At 40.9% G+C, this 20,328-nt stretch overlaps 2 protein-coding genes and 1 long non-coding RNA gene across 4 annotated transcripts; 1 reads left to right on the top strand and 2 right to left on the bottom strand.

Annotated features, from left to right (window-relative positions):
• Nucleotides 1–3,048: 3,048 nt before the first annotated feature.
• Nucleotides 3,049–10,783, bottom strand: fut9a (fucosyltransferase 9a). The gene is made up of 3 exons (XM_030719497.1): nucleotides 10,500–10,783; nucleotides 6,997–7,230; nucleotides 3,049–6,846 (listed from the first exon to the last, which is right to left on the bottom strand). The coding sequence occupies exon 3, from the start codon at nucleotides 6,836–6,838 to the stop codon at nucleotides 5,756–5,758; it is 1,083 nt and encodes a 360-aa protein (XP_030575357.1). The 5' UTR covers nucleotides 6,839–6,846; nucleotides 6,997–7,230; nucleotides 10,500–10,783; the 3' UTR covers nucleotides 3,049–5,755.
• A 469-nt stretch (nucleotides 10,784–11,252) lies between these two features.
• On the bottom strand, nucleotides 11,253–17,105 carry manea (mannosidase, endo-alpha). 2 transcript variants are annotated; one of them, XM_030719616.1, is made up of 5 exons: nucleotides 16,711–17,105; nucleotides 15,704–16,307; nucleotides 14,008–14,117; nucleotides 13,790–13,866; nucleotides 11,253–13,706 (listed from the first exon to the last, which is right to left on the bottom strand). In XM_030719616.1, exons 2-5 carry the CDS (start codon nucleotides 16,203–16,205, stop codon nucleotides 13,073–13,075), a joined length of 1,323 nt encoding a protein of 440 aa, XP_030575476.1. In that variant the 5' UTR covers nucleotides 16,206–16,307; nucleotides 16,711–17,105; the 3' UTR covers nucleotides 11,253–13,072. The 2 variants fall into 2 exon arrangements, with proteins under 2 accessions (XP_030575476.1, XP_030575475.1); XM_030719615.1 differs by having other exon boundaries at nucleotides 16,842–17,105.
• Nucleotides 17,106–17,220: 115 nt separating this feature from the next.
• Nucleotides 17,221–18,463, top strand: LOC115773106 (uncharacterized). The gene is made up of 3 exons (XR_004019069.1): nucleotides 17,221–17,317; nucleotides 17,946–18,121; nucleotides 18,270–18,463. It is a non-coding gene; the product is annotated as an uncharacterized LOC115773106 (long non-coding RNA).
• Nucleotides 18,464–20,328: the final 1,865 nt, after the last annotated feature.

Below are 20,328 nucleotides of genomic sequence, written 5' to 3'. Positions count from 1 at the left end.
AACCAACTGTAGCACCAGTGCAGCCACTGCCTTCTGAAAACGTCTAATCTTAGTTGCATTGCTGCTCAGCATGTCTGTCATCATGTGACATGCAGGCAGGGAGGAGGTGACCTATATTCTCCAGCAAACAAAAACTCTAACTCCTCTCTCTGAGTGTGTTGGCATAATATGAAAGTCATGAAAAATAAATTGCGTGTCAACAGCCAGTGTTATTCAATAGATATTAAAGTGGAGATTATTGTTTATTGCGGTTGTATCTGGTAATCTGTGCAAGCATGTTTGTGATTTTATTATCATGGCTTTGATTTGTATCTGATGGAAAGCAGGTGCTGGTTGTTGGATTATTAACTTCCAGAGCAGACAGTGCCAACTCTGCCAAGCAAAAAGCTTGCTGATCTTGCATATTCCTTTTTGCCTGCTTAATCCTCTGAAGTCAGCTAGTGGGCAACTGCCAACAGATTTCTTATATGGCCTGTCAAGCCCCAATAAATAGGCCTTTATTTGACCTGGGCTCAAGTATCCTCTTATCTTAATGTATTCAGGCTTTACAATAAGGTGTCAGTAGCTGTTTTTCCCCCCTTAATCAAATGATCGCAGAAAAGAAGAGAAGCATTTACTTTGGTGGCTCATTGAGGTGGTGACTTTTTGTAGGCTGAGACAGATCAACACGACACAGTTGCATCTCTCTCTGAAGCACAAAAGCCTCACTGCACCAAAGCTGACAGCTGGTTGGCATGGTGATGACAGCATAAGTGGGATCCATTAGGTTGAGATGAAGAGCTGTCCCAGTAGTTAATAAGAGGACTCACAGAAACCTGCCCTTTGAGCAGGCCTCTGTGCTCTTCTACCATGTGGAGAGCCTGCTTTCAGCACAGTATTTTCAACTGAACAGGATAGCTACACAGGGGGGGGGGGGGGTCGCAGGGGGCAAGGAGATACAATCTACTAAGTCTACAATCTCACAAAACATTACACCCCTTCAGGGAGGCCCTGTGAATGCCTGGGTAATGCCTTCAGCAACTCTGCTCCTCGACTCCCACTGTAGGTCTCACCAAAGTGAGCCATGGTATGAGCAAGTGACAAGATGTGTTACAGAGCCAGAAATTTGATCTCGTTACTAAAGGAGACAGAATTGTCACCTCTTAGGCATGCACAACCAGAGACTTTACAGAAGAAGGACTTTGCTACAACCCGTTGAAATGTTCTCAGCTGGCTCTCCTCATTTTGCGGTATTTGGATCGGCTGTAGACAAAGTTAGTGTTTACTTTAGATGACTGAAGCTGGAAATCAGTGTAGCACTGAAAGTTACAATTTTTGTCAGCATTTGGAAGTAAATATTTTCATTTATTTAATTAATTAAATGATCTGATTCTAAAATGCCTTCCACAGGATCCCAAATAACTTTTTTTTTTCTTCAGCATTCAGCAACACTGTCCAGAAATAATAGCTTCAAACATAATGAAAGACTCATATACAAACAGTGAAGCATAAATAAACAAGAGTAAGGTAAACATGCTCCAGATTCTTACACACACACTCGTCAGTGTGGCAGGAATCTAAGCGCTTGACTTTTTTTTTGGCTAATTGCTTTCTAGGATTCAAATTTACATTTCAAATATTTAAATAACAGAGGAGGTAAATGTCAAAATGTCTACTGGCATTTTTACAACATCAGTGACGTATCCTTTAATAGGAAATTGCAATGTCACAAATCTGCATTAACTGATTTTTTTTTGCCACAGGCATCATTATCTGACATCATTATCACCTTTGAAGCTGAAGTTCTGAGCAGATACATTATGATTTTACAACCGCTTCTACTGGAAGCATCAGCTTGTTGTGACTAGAAACAGTATGTGAATGTTTAGAAAACAACCCCAATTCCAAAGAAAGTTATCAGCACTCAGTTCAAAAGCCTGCGTTTCTGATGGTATGGGGGTACGTTAGTGCTCTTTGCATATTTGAGCAAAATCATATGACCATTGTGCGATGTTCTGTATTGCATGTAACAGCAAATGTGAAGGACAGTGACCTCGTCTGTGGGATGGTCTTGAGTTCTACAAACTGGAGTGACCCCCCCCCCCCCCAGCCATCTGAACTTTCACATTAATCCCCAAGTGACATAGATGGATTATTGGTGCCACTGATCCGAGCAACACACACAAACTTATCACACATGTCTGCAGCGTTGAGTGGAGGTACTTGTCAAAGATGTGTCATCTCTACGTGGTGTATTGGATGACTGGAAATACCAAAGTGCCAGTGAGGATATGGGGTAACTAACAACAGCCCGAAGATTGATTTGTAACCATCACAACACTCTCTCATCAATCACTTATCAAGGCTTTTGGATGGCTATTTCTACCCCCGCCGGCATTACATGGCAATGTAGAACAGTGTGGGCATTGAGTGTGGAAATGACATTTGATATAGATGGAAAAATAAATATTAGGTGGCATCCCGCATATTGTTTTAAGCCAATTCTTGTTTTTAACTTGGAAATGAGAATACTGACACTATATTTAAAAGATAAATTTAAATACACTCATTTGCTTTCTTGCTAAGATACTAATGTCATGCCTGTACAACAAATATGAAGCTACAGCCAGCAGCTGTTTAGCTTAGCCTAGCTTAGCATAGTTACAGGGGATACAGATGTATAGGGATTTAACAGGCATTTGTTTAACCCCATTTAAAATGGCTGTGCTGCTTTTGTACAGCTTAGCTTCCCTACAAAAGTTTTCCTGTTTTCACTCTTTGTGCTAACCTATGCTGGCTAGCCATGTTTATATATATATATATATATATATATATATATATATATATATATATATATGTGTGTGTGTGTGTGTGTGTGTGTGTGTGTGTGTGTGTGTGTGTGTATATAAGGAGAATTCCAAAATATGTAAACGCAAGCATCATATGTGTTTTTGCAAATAGTTTCAGCATTATCCAGCCATCCTATGTCATTTAATATATTATCAGGCATCTCTTTACAAAAAACAAAACACTGTATGCTTTACTAATATTTGCTCATTTGTCCATATCTTTATTTTCATTTTGACACTATAAGACATATACAGTTAAACAACATTTGGCAAAATACAATGATTTGGCAAAGAAAAATAAAAGTACTGATTGACTCACTGATTATTTCAGTGAACTGGTATCAAATGAGCATTTCTGGAGAAACAACATCCCACCTAGGATACAGCTTTTTTTTTTTTTTTACCAGGTCATATAGCATCTAGAGAATTCCTCTCTGGTGCAGCAGTGACCCACTCACAGACTCAGGCAGGAGGACAGAGAAGCCGCAGCTCCTTGTCTTTGTTTTTGTGCAAAAAAAAAAAGAAAGAAAGAGACGATGGAGGAGACAGACACCACCCAAAAAGATCAAATTAAAAAAAATAAACTTTTGTTTCTTAAAGTCACCAACCACATTGGACAAGAAAGCTTTTTTGTTTTCATACATGAAATTGGACTGTACAATATGAAACCATGACTGGCAGTTTCATAGTTAACCTGTGGGATGGGCCGAGGTCTTGGAGGACAGTTTATAAATTCACAATAGCTTCATCTAAGACGACCACCGGCACAGTGAGTCACACAACTCGACATGAATAAAAGTGCTGTATTTCTGCTGCATTTTGGCACAACTTTTTTTTCAATTAGGTCATGCCAACAGGATTACCACCAAATACAAAAACAAAACCAAAAAGAAAAACTCCTTGAATGTAAAAGTGCCTCTCTTGATGAAAACGTCCATCTCACAAAAGTAAAAGCGTCATTTCTGACGCTGTTAATCCTTTTTTCAAGCGTCTCTCCGTTCAACTCTGTTCACAGCCACTTGAAGCACCGGGCATTACTTACAAAGGTACAGCGCAGTCACGGTCACTTCCAGACAACAACTGTATGATATAAAGAGATTTAACATGAAAAATATATACAACTCTGCTGGAGTTCCCTCTGTCTGCTGGACATAAAGGAATGATTTGTGTTAGTGGGCTGGTTTGATCCAATTTCTGCTTCAGTTCACTACAGTGCTTATATACAGGGTTCACTATGGCATTTGGAACCATACTCCATAAGAAAATAATTGGTTTCATCCTATTTTACATAAATGGTCCCTTTGAAATTGAAGAAATATTAATCTGACAACCTCACACGGTGTATACTTTGACACAGAAGCTCATCTTGCATAAAATGTTGACAAGAACTTGTACAGTACTTTCTGTTAAAAAACATAAATCTCTGTTAATAGCTGCTGAGTGCTGTTGCAATGCATTGCTCAGTGAATTAGCTGTTCCGACGACATCTGAATACAATGCGATATCTACAGATACTGTGCTGTCTTTTTGTGGCGTGATTTTGAGGGTGTGGTGTAGACCTTTAAAAAATAAATAAATAAAAAATCCACAATCACATTTTTCACATGCAAATGGTTACAACCCGAACAACACTGACATATGATGAGTACGACAAAAATGTGGATAACTTTGCAGTAAGCGTGAAAACAGATCACATCTCTCACTGTTTTCTCACACCTGGGCCAGTTTCATTTCATCTTAGTTCGCACTCACTTTACCCATGTGACAAAATCTGCCTGAAACCATGAAAGAAATATCAGTGTATTCATCTGAGGTCATAATGTGGGATGAGAATACAGCACTCAAGTAAATAGCTTAATCAAATGGTTATGTTGCGTGTTCATTTAGTGCTTTTTTCTTCTTACTGCAGTCAGTCAAAAATGACAGACCTTTCAAATTAAAATGCAATGCGAGGCGGTGTGTGGGAGTTTCATATTGCAGTACAATGGCTCTGTGCTGTGCTATCATCATCCACGTGGTATCCAAAACACCGTCACAAAATTACAAGAGACGATTCACAGCAATATTAAATAAATAGTAACCTCCCTCTCACAGAGCAGTGATCTCTTCTGTCAGACACCAGCAGGGTAAAGATCGCCAAATGCAACGACACATAAATAATGACCATCTGTCTTAGTGTAGGTATGTGAAGATAAGTAACAGTTTGATTAGCAGTGCAAATGCAAACTTACAAAAATATGGAAAAAAAGTAGCTACATTAATTCCAAAAATACACAGTATGTACATGACCCTATTGAACCATTTTCACATTGAAGTGTAGTAAACAATGCATAGGTGACTTCATCACTAGCACAGATGAGATTGGTTTTTTTTAATCATATAATGCCTCATTTGAAAAATTTTAAGATAAATATTTTCACTTTTATGTCAGCCCCCTTCTCCAGCCAACGTTTTTACAATGTCTGCTGTGTGACACTTTATGAATATTTAAGAAATAAAAAAAATAATAAAAACAACAACCTTGCATCGTGAATGTTATCTGGTGTAGAGGAACATTTATACAATCATGCAATCACACTAAAAAAAAATAAAACAAAATCATAAGAAAATAGCAGCAGATGGGGTCATGTTAAGCAAAACATGGTTGGAAATAATAAAAAAAGTAGTGCATTTGTAAATCATAAAAAATAAATACAAAATTATAATTTAATAACTCAAAAGGCAAAGTAAGGCTTAGCAAAATTTGACAGCAAATAAAATTATAAGAAAAAAAAAGTGAATGTTTTAGTGGGCCTCTGAACCAATAGAAAAACACCATTCAGCTGCTCAGGATGGAACAGCAATGAACCTTCGTGTTAACCGAAGGACAAAAATCTTAAAGCACTGCCTTCAACAACATAACAAGAACTGCACAGCCCTTCAAATCTCTAGCCACCCCAGTACCACTTGTCAAGGTTATTGAATGCCTTGTATTCCTTGTGCCTACGCAAATAATCACAGGCGAGGCATGTGTGCTCTGCCCAAAAATAGGCCTTCTTTACTTTAAAGTGTCGCCGCCACTCAAAGTACCTGAGGTACATTTCCTCATTCTTGTCCAGGAGCAGCAGGTAATCAGCCAGTTCCTTGGGCGAGCTGAAGTCATCCACATGAATGAAGGCGTCTCCCTGGATAAAGTTCTCATAATTCTGCCTTGGTGGGCCAAGAACCACTGGCACTGTCCCCACTGAGAGCGGGTTGTACAGTTTCTCAGTAATGTAGTCCTTGTGGATGGAGTTCTCAAATGCCAGATAGAATTTGCAGCTGGCGATGGTGGGGAAGTAGTCTTGATCAGAGATGTACTCCCCAAAGGCTTGTCCATATGCATGAACCTCAATGTGTTTGTACAGCTCATTGTAATATTTTACTCGCACATGGTCCTGGTTCCAGTTGCTCACAATCCAGCAGATCATCTTGTTTTTGCTGGGTGGTACAAAATCCTCCTCCCCCTCTGCTGCTACGATGGACCCATAAGGCACTTCAATGTCAGCATCCTGACGGTAATTGAGAGTCAGATTGAACAGGTTCTCTATCCCAGCCAACTGGGATGAATGTGACGGCGACTCAAAGTTCATCCATATCCACTTCTGGAATGATGGTCGCTGGAGTGGCGGCAGATTGGACAGGTCAGTACTGATGTCTCGGTGATGGATGACAACCCCATCCGACTTATTGTAGAAGTTCCTGTCTGCTGTGATGAAGCAGCCATCAATACTGAAGAGAGAGCTGCAGACGCTCAGGTCGTATGTTTGTCCGAAGGGCCAGAGCCAGATCAGCACAGTGGTGACGTTTTTATCACTCTTGGTGGAGAAGAGGTTCTTGACCCGGTCTGTTGATACTGTTGACTCTACAGGACCTGATAACCAGCTTGTAGATGGTTTAAAATACATCAAAAACAGAGTCACAAAGCATCCCAGTATAAAAGTACCAAGCAGAAGGGGTCGCAGGATTCTGTGAAAAGGTGCAGATGGCATACTCTGTCCTAAAAGGGCAAACCAAAGAGAAAAAAACTCAATAAAATCATGGTCAGCAGGATACAACAGCAAGACAGATCATGTCTTGCAGCAATAGTTTGCATCAGTGCTTGTAAGTAAAAAATGTGAAGCCTTCTGCACAACATGGCTGTACAAACCTGGTGGATTTTACTGAATGTTGAAATCCAAGCAAGAGTAGAGGTTGTGGGAATTTAAGGGAACAGCTCCCACATCGGATCGAAGTTCGGATCGACCTCCTTTGTGTTTCAGTGCTCATAGGAGAAAAATTGCAGGTTGCAGCTTCTTTCCTCTTAGGCAGAATAATAATGATCCTTAATGATCTAACGAACTGTGTTTGATCTTGAATTTACAGGTCTTCTTAATGATGCCTCCTTTACATGAGCAAAGAGAGAGAATGAGAGAGAATCAATTAGGCTAGAAAAGAGACAAAAGCAAACAATATAAGCACTGTGATGACCCCTCCCATTCTGCCTGTTCTCTCCTTACTCGGCCAGCAGATTTGATAGTGTACCTGGTGGTAATTAGCACATAATTAAAAAAAGGCTTTCTGCTAAACAGTCTTGCTCTCTCTCCTTCCACACAGGCAGGGGTCCAGATTGTGTAGGCTTTGTTTCAGTTTAATTTTCTTTCTATTAAAGACCTTTATCACATACCTGCATTCACATCACTGATCTCTAGTCATTCTACATTTCTTTTGAATCCATTCTTTCCATTATCAGTGTGGCCTCCCTGTTCTATCTGAGCTTTGATCCGGCTCATGGGTTTAATGATTTTGATTTCAAACTTGGCTTAACAAACTAGTTTAGTGGCTTTTTTGTCCAAGTTACTAGTGACAGTGTATTGCTTTTGTACTTTTCCATTAGGTGGCTCTTATTTTTTATCACTAGTGTAAATTTTTTGTGGTTTGGAATACGTCTTCCCTGGTGGAAACCCCTTAGTTGGAGTCACTGGATCAGTGCTCAAAGGACTACTTCTTACAGATTGCTAAACCCTCTGTTAGTAACTTGTTGTGGTATGGGACCATTGCCTGTGGCCTTTGTGTTGGGACAACAGAACACTTTTAGGATTATTTGTTTCTTCTTTTGGTTGACATTTGGTAACTTAGGTTGAATAATCTTTTTGGGTTGTGGCTGTTTGTATGTAACCCTTAAGCTGCGTACACACTGGGAGTGAGTTGCTCATTGCGCATTGCTTTGTAGCCAATTGCTGGTCACCTGTGGACGTTCCAGGCTCTGGTTGCCTAGGTAACCCTCTAACATGTTTACCACCACGTCATATGTCAATCAGTGATATCCTGCGTTCTCATTGGCAGTCGTCTCAATCGTTTGCCTGGGATTTGAAAAAAGTTTATCTCAGGTCCAACTCACTTCGTGTCACCAGGAGTCATTTCACCCGTAGTCACTCAAAGTTGCTGAATGTCCTCGACTTGCTGTGGTCTCTGGTCACCACATTGGTGCAAATCACTTCCATTGTGGACGTAGTTTTATTCACAGGTGCAACCATATGGAGGCGATGTTTGGGACATGGCTGTCCGGTTAAGCAACCTAGCACAGCACTGTTTGCGTTCTAGTTGCACCTGCTTTTCTCTTGGTCTGTCCTCTTAAATATGCTCCTACAGCTGCCAAGGCTGTGGAAAGGATAACTGACAGTACTAGCAGAGTTGAGTTAAAACTTTTTAGGCCTACAGTGTCTGTCAAACTAGAATCTTTAATATGGCAAGTGTTAGAGTAATGAATTTTAGTACTTTGGCTGTTTCAGTGTTTGGGTAAAACTGAAACTTTTTGTGGGGTACCTGACTGGTTGCCATGCTTATGTGTGCCTTCTCGGTATAGGAGGTGGGCAGGGTGTGAGAGGCAGGCCTTAAGAGGACAATACCTGTCGTTACCTGGCTAATTCTCTTAAAAAGGTCTTAGGTGAAAGTGAGTGGTCTCCCTATTTTGTTTGAGCTTTGAGCCACTTCATAAAACCACAAAAGAAGCTTTTATATGCACTCTGCATGCAGAGATGAGCTTAATCTCCACAAACAAAGGTGTTACACAAAACTAAAAAAGTTAGGGTTAAAATAGTCAGCTAGTCCTAGATATTTTCTAAAAGCTTCCAATTAAGCACTGGTGTAGGTTGTTATTTTGGGCATTCAATATGTGCTGTAAGAGAATGCTGCCATCTTAAGGCTGAGAAGAGTAGAAGGGCTCTCTAGGGCTCAACACACCTGCATATGCCACAGAGGCCACACAAGCTTGACGTGCCAAGTGCAGAAATAAAGCTGTAGAGATGATTTTTCTTCCACGCATCCCTGAAGCATATCAAAAACAGTAACACTAAAAGAAGCGGTGACATGCTCTGTATCATCTGTGCAATGTGACATACAGGGAAGAGCACCGGCCATTGCCTCATTCATCAATGCTTCAACAAAATCTTTGACTTTGGTGCACAGATATGCACCCAAAGGCAACATGAGCCGGAGATGGATTGAGATAAGAGCCAAATGAGTGCGACTCCTTTTAAAAGCTTATGGTATCAATACATTTTCGTGTAAGGAAAATCCTCTTACGGCACTCAAACGTGCTTTCTGTCAGCTGCAGTGATAAGCTCTTTTGGTTAACAGATGATGCATCCCGAACATGTCACCATGTGCTGGTGTCACTTATATAAAACACCTCATGTGAAGGAGGTTGACCTGTATTGCAGTGATCAGATCAGGCCTACTAAGTTACAGTGTCTCCACTGTGATTATTATAAGAGGGAGAACAATGTTTTGTTTTTTCTCCTTCTTTATATGTGAACCAACAAAATGAGACAACAGAGAAACTCATGCAGCTCATTCACATTTTAAAAAAAGCATAGCTGGGCTTTTGTTAAATGCATTGTGATGTATTTGGGACACAGAAAGAGCACCGCATGGGTGAGTAGTCTGCAGCGAGGCCACGTTTGAAGTGGCTGGAGAGCAGTGGGGAGGGGGGGGGGGGGGGGGGGGGGGGGGGTTCCAGCGACAATATTTTTGCAATATCAGTCACAGGGATGCATCAAATCCCAAACAGGGTTTTGGTAACAGGTATGTAAAGGGAAAACTGCACATGTTCACCAAAATGTACATCTTGTCTTTTTATTTGGATTTCTGGAAGGAGCATCTGACTGAAAACGGACAGTCTCAGGTGAGAATTAATTTCCAGCCACCGAGCACTGAAGGTCATTTCAAAACGTAGTGGAGGCATTCTTTAAAATGGTTGTCTTTCGGCGTGACACCGCATTGAAGTTGATGGGAATTGTAAAGATGCACTGGAATATTTTCCAGCGGTGACTAACAGAACCCCTCTTTCAGCAAAGAATATAAATGGCAGCGTGGAGGGTATAGTATTTAGATTTTTGTTGAGTTGGAAATACCAGTCACATTGATGGGAGAAAAACACCCATGTATCCATGCAGTGTGCCAACTGTTTAGTCCATTAAAAATTTAAAAATGCAGTGTACAATCAAACACCCCAGGGAAAATGAGAAGCAGTGCATATTTGTGACATTTTCTGCGCAATTTTTGCGTTTCCATCCAGCTAGGGAGGATTTGCCATTAAAATCAGGTGGAAGCTCCGGCATAGGATGCGGAGGGGAAATAAAACCCAAAAACACAGCCATGCATTTTACTCACCATCGCGACAGGCGTGAATCAAAATAAAGCTTTCTTCTCATTTCCTCCAGAGGTCCCTTTCAAAGACACCGTGGAACATATGGAAGATGCGGATGCGTTTGGAATAAAAAATCGAGCCCGCACGCCGTATTTGCAGCAATAGATTCGGGGGAGCCCGCATCCATCGTCTTGATCCCGAAAAATGATGATACCTACTGTAGCAATGTGCGTTGAATCTTCTCCACTGCTGCACACCGACGCAGAGAATGATGGCTGCAAGAAAGTGGGGGTGGGGGTGTGTGTGTGGGGGGGGATTAAAAAAAAATCGCGACTACCTCGTTTGCTTGCACACTAAATTCATGCCTCGGTGTGTGAGGGCGCCATGTATGCTCAGGGATGTGATGCGATGTGGAATAATTCCCTGCTGGCTGCCCATGCGCTACCTTGCTCTGTTTACTGTCGCTGCAGCTGCAGGCTGTGGCGGAGCGCTAGTGTGAGTGGGATGCTGAGATTCCGCTTTAGTGCATATCACACTTTAATCAACTGCTTAAGGTTGTCATTTGAATAAACAGGTCAGTCATCTCTGCTGACAGGAAGCACGGGATCAAAAGGTTTCACCTCATTTGGTCTGCACAAATTAATGGGAGGTCTGTGTGTTGCATGGCCGGCTTTCACTGATGTACCATAAGCTGAACTATGATTGCCAGTTAGTGAGGATAATGCACCACAACCACGGACTGAACCAAAAGTGCAATTATGATAATTTTCAGCAAGTTTATTCATTAATTTTTGCATTCTTAAATCACATGCAAAAACAATTCACTAAATAAGGACGTTCAATTATCTACAGAGGCTCACAGATGTGGTTTGCCCCATTAAACCTTAAACATGCCGCGTGATTTCTTTTAGCCAGTCAATTAATCATTTACAGGGTTGGTCCAGTGGTTTAAAGTTGTAATTCCAAACAGTCGGAGGACTCGTGACTGCTCGTTTTCAAGTTAATAATTATATTCGAAGCTGAATCAGCTGAGATAACATGATTTTGCATGGGTCAAACTCCAAAAATCTTGACTTCTCCTACACTGTCAGATCAAAGACAGCCCTGCACATCAACAAAGAGACAAGACATGAAGACATGAAATACACCGAGGACGCCCAGTTGGAGTAACAGATCTTTGAGTTTGGCTTCGGTGGGCAGAGCAACACATGGACAAGCCAGAGCCAATTTGGAAACAAGTGCTGTGTGCAGGTGAAGCTGAATTTGGCTTTTTTGGTCACAATCACCAAAGGTACCTTTTAATAAAAAAAGAGGAGCATCATTTAATAAAACAACAACAACTTGCCAACTGTTAAGCATGAAAGCTGCTGCAGAAATATTCTGCTTTGGGAGCTAGTGTCGGGAAAATTGCCTGGATTGAGGCAAGAATAAATTCTGATGAAAGTCCGAAAATTTTGGATACGAATGTCTTGCAACCAGCCAAGGAAGTACAACTGAAAAGATGCTGGGCTGTACAATTGGACAATGATCCATAGCAGTCCTTAAAACTTGCAGTGAACTATTCCAGGGAATCCAAGCTGAAGCTGAATGACTCTCACAGCCCACTTACTTATAAATCTGTGAGTAAACATGCTCTATATCCAAGAAAGCCAAAAACAACAAAAATTCTCTGAAGTTCAAGTGATCTGGAAGGAAGCCTGGCTGAATATTAAGAGACGACAACAGAAAGCTCACCATTAGCTCGCAGATCTGTTCAATTTAAAGAACCATTTGCTGCAGGGACAGTTCAACAAAATGCATGATTTTGTGCAGATGCGGCCAAACAGCTGAGGCCATACGAGCTGTATGCATCCATAGCTGCACAATCTAATACGAGAAGTGTCTGTTTAGGTGATACGTGCACTACTCATACCATGGCAACAGCCCGTAAATAAGGAGGCAATCTACTGTGCAGATAAAAACCAATCTTGATTTTGCCCTCCATTCCCTCAGCTACAAATCTGTTTCAACTGCTCTCCTTCTATCCCGCCGCTGTTTGCATCATTGTGACTCATCCCACATTTTAGACTGACATGTCTTTGAAATGTCAATGTATGCTGTTTTTTTTTTTTTCCTTCTTTTTTTGTACTGTATTTTGGGCTGAAGCCGAGTTGAAAGCAGAATGAGGCAACAGCTTTATTCCACCAGACTGCTTTGTTTTCTCGTGTCTCTGCCTCCTTCCAGAGCGCGCTTTATTTCTGCTCAGGTTTAATATAGTCACAGATAACAGAATGGGGAAAAAAACATGCCTGTGCACTTTCAGCTGGCAAAATCCAATAATAGCAAAATGCATATGGGGTGTGCAAACAAGAGGTAATAAGACATCAGTTAAATTAACAATAATTCGTTCAAGTCCAACAAAATGACATACATCAGCGAAGCCAAAATTAAGATAATTAAGTGGTTCACTTGCCTCTGGCTTTGCAAATCATTTGGCTTTTCTCATAAACTTATTCTTCATTTGCATTTTGTTCTGTGTTCAGCAAGCAGAAGTCCATTTAGTTTTCATTTTGTTTACACCCCCGTGAATAAACATCTGCTATGGCTCTTAGTCATTTCATTCCTGCCACCTTCGTCTCTCACCACCAAATATCGCGGCCCATTTGCGAGTTATTTCCAGGTAGATTGATGGTCTATTAGGCAGATAGTCCAGATACACCGTCTGGCTTGCTTTTGGAATTGCCATCTCAATTTGAGTCCCCTCGTGCCATTCATTAAAGGACGTTATGGAGATAAAATCAGGCCTGGCTTCTAATGCTGCACTCAGCGAGGTTTCATAGTATTTGCCGTTGATGCGGTTTCGAGTGTTTTGGAAGTTCCAGGGTCGAATGCTTGTGTCGATATACCCCGGGCCTACGCTCGGAATGAACATCAGGTTGTTATCTTCACAGAAAGCTTTTATAGAGGCCCAGTTACGCTGCGTGGACCCATAGGAAAAACCATTAGTAGCAAAGTAGGTGTAAACGCCGTCGAATCCTGCCGTCAGGATGTCCCTCTTGTGTTTCTCCTCCACCAGCAGGGCGATGAAGATGGCATCATACGGGGTATTCCTGATGCTGCCGCGCTCTGTGTGTTTTAGCAGTTTGGCCCACTGCTCCGAGTTCATCAGATATGAGTCATACACATAGAAGAGTGGAAGAAGTTTGCCAGTGTTTGTCAAGTACTTGAAAAAAGCCGGGTGCTCTCCATATCTGAGGAGGAGAAAGACGAGTCCAAATATGCAGGTAATATTAATGACATGTGAATGACTCTGAGGATAAAAATCACTACTCACTTCTCAATGATGTATTTAACATTAGTGAACATGTTGACTTCATCCCTTCCTTTGTATGGCTCAATGTGAAAAGCTACCTATAACACAAAAATTACCAAAAAAAAAAAGACACAGGATCATAATCATGAATCATTAAGCAACAAATAATTTTTCCTAATAAAAGATGTTTTAAAAAAAATTCCTTTGAGTCAAGCAACTGCTGCAATTTCCATACACACCTTAATGTGGTATTTATGAGCCATTTCAAGCAGCAAAGGCACAATCTCTTCTGTTGAGTCCCCGTTGTCATCCTTCATATTGGGAGGATACCAGGAAACAGCAATGACACCTTAAAATAAAGAGGTGCAGTATCAACATGAAATCCAAAAGCTGAAGGAAAAACACCCAAATAGAGGTTCATAAAGCTAATGGGATTCATTTAGTGTAAACGTGTAATAAATCTATATTAAATGTGTGGTTGGAGCAATATTAATTAGGTTTTCCTTCTATTAAAATGCCACTATTATCATAGCTACTGACACATAATCTCAATAAAACACTTCTAAGGAAAGGCAATCCATCACTCCCGTTTTAATTTAATTGCATTGGCTTAACTGCTTATTTTACCTCCAGGTCTCTGAGGTCATCCTCCCTCAACTTCTCTCAGCACCACCTTCTCGCCTAAAAGCTAAAGGTGACTGAGCCGTTGCTGTTGTTGTCCACAAGACTCTGGAATTTTCTGCCATTCTACATAAGCACCTGTCCAACAGCTGATGATATTAAATCAGTTCTAAAGACCTGCAGTGCTGTGAAAAAGTACTTCTTTTTTTTTTGCATATTTGTCACTCTCACATGTTTTAGGTCATCAAACAGATTTTAATAGTAGACAAAGATGACCCGAGCAAATACAAAATGTAGTTTTTAAATGATGACTTTCTGGTTCTGTGTGCAAAAAGTAAATGCCCCTTAAAAAAATAATAAACCACAAAATATTTTCCCAGAAGTTTTGGGGATGATGTTTTTTTGGCAAATGTAAGATGAGCCTTTGTGTTTTTTTTGGTCAGCAATGGTTTTCGCCTTGAAACTCTCCCACTGATGCCATTTTTGCCCAATCTCTTTCTTATTGTTGAATCATGAACTCCGACCTTAACTGAGGTAAGTGAGGCCTGCAGTTCTTTAGATGTTGTTCTGGTTTTTTTTTTTTTTTTTGTGACCCCGTGAATGAGTCGTTGATGCACTGGTGGAGTAATTTTGGTAGGCTGGCTGCTCCAAGTTCCAAGTTCTTTCCATGTGTGGATAATGGCTCTCGCCGTGGTTTGCTGGAATCCCAAAGCTTAATAAATAGTTTTGTAACCCTTTCCATACTGACAGGTTTTTCACATAGGGGCAGGTAAGTTTGGAGTCTGTTCCAGCTGTCACAGGGCGAAAGGCAGGGTGCACCCTGTACAGGCTGCCAGCCTGTCACAGGGCCAACACAGAGACAGACAACCATTCACACTCATATTCATACCTATGGGGAATTTAGCACCACCAATTAACCTAACCGCACTAACGGCATGTCTTTGGACTGTGGGAGGAAACCCGGAAAAAACCCACACAAACACAGGGATAACGTGACGTCCACAAAGAAAGGCACGATTTGAACCCAGACCTTCTAGCTGTGTTAGTGCTAACCACTATGCCACCTGTATATACTTTCACTTACTGTTAGACAAGTCCACCATAAACTCTTTCTTTGTTGTTTCTATAGTTACTTTATTTATTTTATGATGTCATTACAGAGTTTTTGTACTTTTTATCATATATTATCATCACTGTATTTTTTTGCTAGGTTTTGATTTTTACTGTTTTGTAATTAGGTTTTTGGAGACCTGGAATGCAAATGCTCCTGTTGTTTTAAATGAGCTATATAAATAAAATGGCCTGATGTCTTACCGATGGCTGCTGTACGCAGCTGTTGCATATGAGCTTCTATAACAGAGGGGTCTCTGGAACTATAAACCCCTAAAACGGGGTAAAAGTTGGATCCGATGTCATCAGGTGGGCTGTGTCTCCCTTGTGGATATCCCTGAGCTATCTTAAAGTCCCAGTGTGGCAGCTGTGGATGGTCCCAGTGTATGTATTTTCCATCAAACTTTGGGTTTCCATACCATGAGTAGTAGAAGGCATGGAGGTAGTAATTTGGAGGAGGGAACTTCCTCAGTATCGCTTCCAGTTCTGCACGCTTTTCTGACTGAGCAGCGTTGCTCATTTTGACCTCATCAGGTTTATTGTTGTGGTCTTCCCGGATCTCAGGGTTGGGAAACCCCTTTACATCAAATGGGCTGCTGAACGGAGAGTCCCGTGATGTTAGCTCCTTTAAGACCACCGTTATGACAAGTACGAGCAATACCAAAGCAATTAATGTGATGCAAGATTTGCGCCTAAATCTTGCCATTTTTCAGTTAGTACTTGAGGCTTTCCATTGTTCATTGTTGAGACAGCAGTGAGTGGTTCGATGAGGTGCCAGTGAAGCTCAGCCAGAGAATATCTGATCAGCCTAGAGATTTAATGACACAAGATATATGTATGTTTAAAAAAAAGAACATTGAGGTTGCAGATGATCATTTTCTTGATTAATTAACTAAATGTTTGGTCAGTTAAAGATGATCTGCCCAGATCATCTTTAACTGACCAATTAATAGACAAAATGTTGCAACTTTAGTTCCATTTACAGTAATGTGAAGCTGAGCAAGAGACTATAAGCATTAAACTAGGGACCAAAATAGTTCCTGAGCAATGTCCTAGCTATTGATTTAATAGAAGCAAATTTAAAAAAAAAATGAAAATAACATACTTCATCTACATCAACAATGCAGCAATAGCTGGTTACAGTACGCCCATTGCTGCAACTGAGCACCACACAGTTAAAAAGCTAACAGCATTAGCCACTTGAACTCTACCTGCACTGAACTTCAGACTTGTCAACACCACACAGGCACGACAGGACCGACACAATATCCGTTTAATTAAAGTCCACCAGCTTCTTTTTACACTAAAACTATAACAATATTACATTTCACATGAAACACACCCAGTCCAATGGCTCGATCGAGTCCTCATAAATAATTTTCGCTGCTGGGATGCAGAGGACGAGGCACAACCTGCACTTCTGGTTTATTGCCTGTCCTGGAAAACGTCAATGATCTGCAAACGCCGCATCAGCCCCGCGACCAGCGGTTTGACCCATCCACGTTGTATAGGAAGCTGCGTCCACTTTAGCCAACAACAGTCACAGAAACGGTTTAACTGAATGACACTGACAGATAGCGCCCCCGTTCCCTTGGAGGGTGAATTACAGAAAAGAACAAAATTAAAACCATTGATTTTATGTGTTCATATAACATCTGGATGGATGGATGGATGTTTATAAAGCATTATAATGTGCGGCTGCTGTCACAGAATATCTTGGTTTATATTCTGTTGGTCCTGTTTCCATTTTTGAAATTAAACATTCCATTCGTTTAGCCTGCAGCATTTATTTGAAAAGGAAACAGTGCTACACAACAAGTAAGTAGACTACAGATATATCAGTCTTGTTGTATTGTAAGTTTTTATGTTATTATGTCTTCTTCTTCTTCTCCTTCTTCCGGCTGATCCCTTTAGGGGTCGCCAAAGCTGATCGTCTGCTTCCATCTCACCCTATCGCTAGCGTTTCTGTCACACCAACCCTCTGCAAGTCGTCCTTCACTAAATCCACGAATCTTCTCTGTGATCTTCCACTTTTCCTCCTGCCTGGCAGCTAAATATTCAACATCCTTGACCAATATATCCACTATCCTTCCTCTGCACATGTCCAAACCATGTCAGCTGTGCCTCTCTAACTTTGTGATTTCTAATCTTGTCCATTCTGGTCTCTCCCAGTGAAAATCTTAGCATAATCAACTTTCCCACCTCCAGCTCATCCTCCTGTCTTTTTGTCAGTGCCACTCTCTACAAACCATACATCATAGCAGGTCTCACTACCATCTTGTAAACTATATTATCGTGTAATGTTAAAATTGAAGCTTTCACGTGAATGCAACATCAGTATTCAAGCCAACAAACCTTATTTAAACAATGGTTTAACTTGATAGGTTATATTTATTTTCAGTGAATAATCTTAATATTTTTAATACCTACAATGACTTGTTTGAAGGGATTCAAAGATATCCCAAAATTATCTGGGCAGTCAAGTTGACAATGGAAGAAGAGCTGACCCAACCATCTTCTGGATGCCCAGAGGAGACACAGGGGACTTCTCCTTATCAGACCAGCGACCATGTGAGGTGTGTGGACAGTGATGATATGGAGCTTCCAGCAGTAGTTCCACAGGTTAGGAAAGAAAGGGAAAATTATGCACATTGTTACAAAAGAATAAATACTGCATTGCAATTTGTTTAATGGTTTGTTCCTTGATTCCTGGGAGAACTCAACATTCAGCCCACAGAGGCTCATCTACTGCACTTTCCTCTTTTTGAAGGTGGTGCTGTGGATCAACATTGTTTGGGCCTTAGCTCACCTCCACGTCGGCAGTCCATGTTTTCTCCTGTTCCTGAACTTGTTGTATTGAGGCCTGGTATTGAATGCTCTGAAATGAGCTAGGAGGCATCTGGGACGTTCAGCTGCTTAAACTGTCACACTGCAGAATATTAAAATTTAAAAAAAAAAAAAACACCTCTGCTTCAAATAAACGGCACATAAATTTGGAAAATCAATTAACTGGATTTTATCCAAATGTGGCCCTTTTCTCAGGAAAGTATTCCAAAAGAAGAGGTTAACAAAGAAAAAGTGGGATAATCGGGGAGATGAAGAAAGTAGACTGGAGTACTGGGAGGCAAGGTATACAGCAAAAAGGGAGATGGTAAAGGAAAAGGCTTATAGTGAGTTGTATGTGAGGCTGGACACTAAGGAAGAAGAAAAGGACTTGCATCAATCTAGACAGAGATATGGAGCTGGAAACGATGTGCATTAGATTAGGGTACTTAAGGATGGAGATAAAAATGTACCAATGAGTGAAGAGTGTGTTGAGAAGATGGAAGGAGTAGAGTGATGAGCTGATGAAAATGAGAGAGGGAGAGAAGGATGAATGGAGAAAAGTTAGGGAAATGCAGAGGATTAGATTTAGATAGATAGATAGATAGATAGATAGATAGATAGATAGATAGATAGATAGATAGATAGATAGATAGATAGATAGATAGATAGATAGATAGATAGATAGATAGATAGATAGATAGATAGATAGATAGATAGATAGATAGATAGATAGATAGATAGATAGATAGATAGACAGACTATGAAGAGGAGGAATAGTGGAAAGACAAGTGATCCAGATGACATACCTGTGCAGTTATGAAGATGTCTAGGAGAAAGGGCAGTGGAGTTTTTTACCAAATTGTTTAACACAATTCTGGAGAGCTGCAGATCTGTAGTAAGTACAGAACTACAGAGGGATGATGACCCATGCCATGAAGATATGGGAAAGAGCTGTTGAAACTGGGTTAAGAAGAGAGATGATGATTAACAAGCAGTAGTATGGCTTCATGCTGAGAAAGTGCACTACAGATTGATGGAGAATTATAAATAAGGTCAGAAGGAGCTTCACCGTGTCTTTGTGGAACTAAAGAAGGTATATCATATGCTGCTAAAAGGAAAACAGGAGTGGCAGAGAAGTATGTGAGGGTGGAGCAGGACATGTATGACGACAGTTGTGCATTAGGAGTGACAGATAAGTTAAAATGAAGGTGGGATTACATCACGGATTGGCTCTGAGACTCTTTTTTGCAGTGGTGATGGACAGGCTGACAGATGAGGTCAGGCAGGAGTCTCTGTCGACTAAGATCTTTGCAGATAACATTATGATCTATAGTGAGAGTATGAAGTAGGTGGAATAGTGCCTGGAGAGGTGGAGGTATGCACTGAAGAGAAGAGGAATGAAAGTCAGTAGAAGCAAGACAGAATATGTATGTGAATGAGAGGGAGACAGGTGCAACAGTGAAGAGGCAAGGAGTAGAGGTAGTGAAGATGGATGAACTGAAATACCTGGGATCAACCATCCAAAGCAACAGGCAGCGCACAACAGAGGTGAAGAGAGTGCAAGTAGGGTGGAGTGGGTGGAGACTAGTGTCAGGGTTGATTTGTAACAGAAAGATAGCACCAAGAGCGAAAGGGAAGGTTTACAAGATGGTTTTGAAACCTGCTATGACATATGGTTTGGAGAGAGTGGCACTGACAAAAAGACAAGAGGCTGAGGTGGGAGAGTTGAAGATGCTAAGATTTTCATTGGGAGTAACCATAATGTTTAGATATAATGATTAGAAACAAGTACATCAGAGCGAAAGCTCAGGATGCTTGGAGAAAAAGTTAGAGAGGCAAGGCTGTTATAGTTTGGACATGTGCAGAGGAAGGACAGTGGATATACTGGACAAAGGATGCTGAGTATGGAGATGCCAGGCAGGAGGGAAAGAGGAAGACCACAGAGAAGATGCATAGATGCAGTGAAGGAAGACATGCAGAGGGTTGGTGTGACAAAGGAGGAG

This window comes from Archocentrus centrarchus, chromosome 22 (genome assembly GCF_007364275.1).
Source record: "Archocentrus centrarchus isolate MPI-CPG fArcCen1 chromosome 22, fArcCen1, whole genome shotgun sequence".
Classification (NCBI taxonomy): domain Eukaryota; kingdom Metazoa; phylum Chordata; class Actinopteri; order Cichliformes; family Cichlidae; genus Archocentrus; species Archocentrus centrarchus.
Note: the sequence above shows the minus strand (reverse complement) of the source record. Positions and strands in the feature narration are given on the sequence as shown.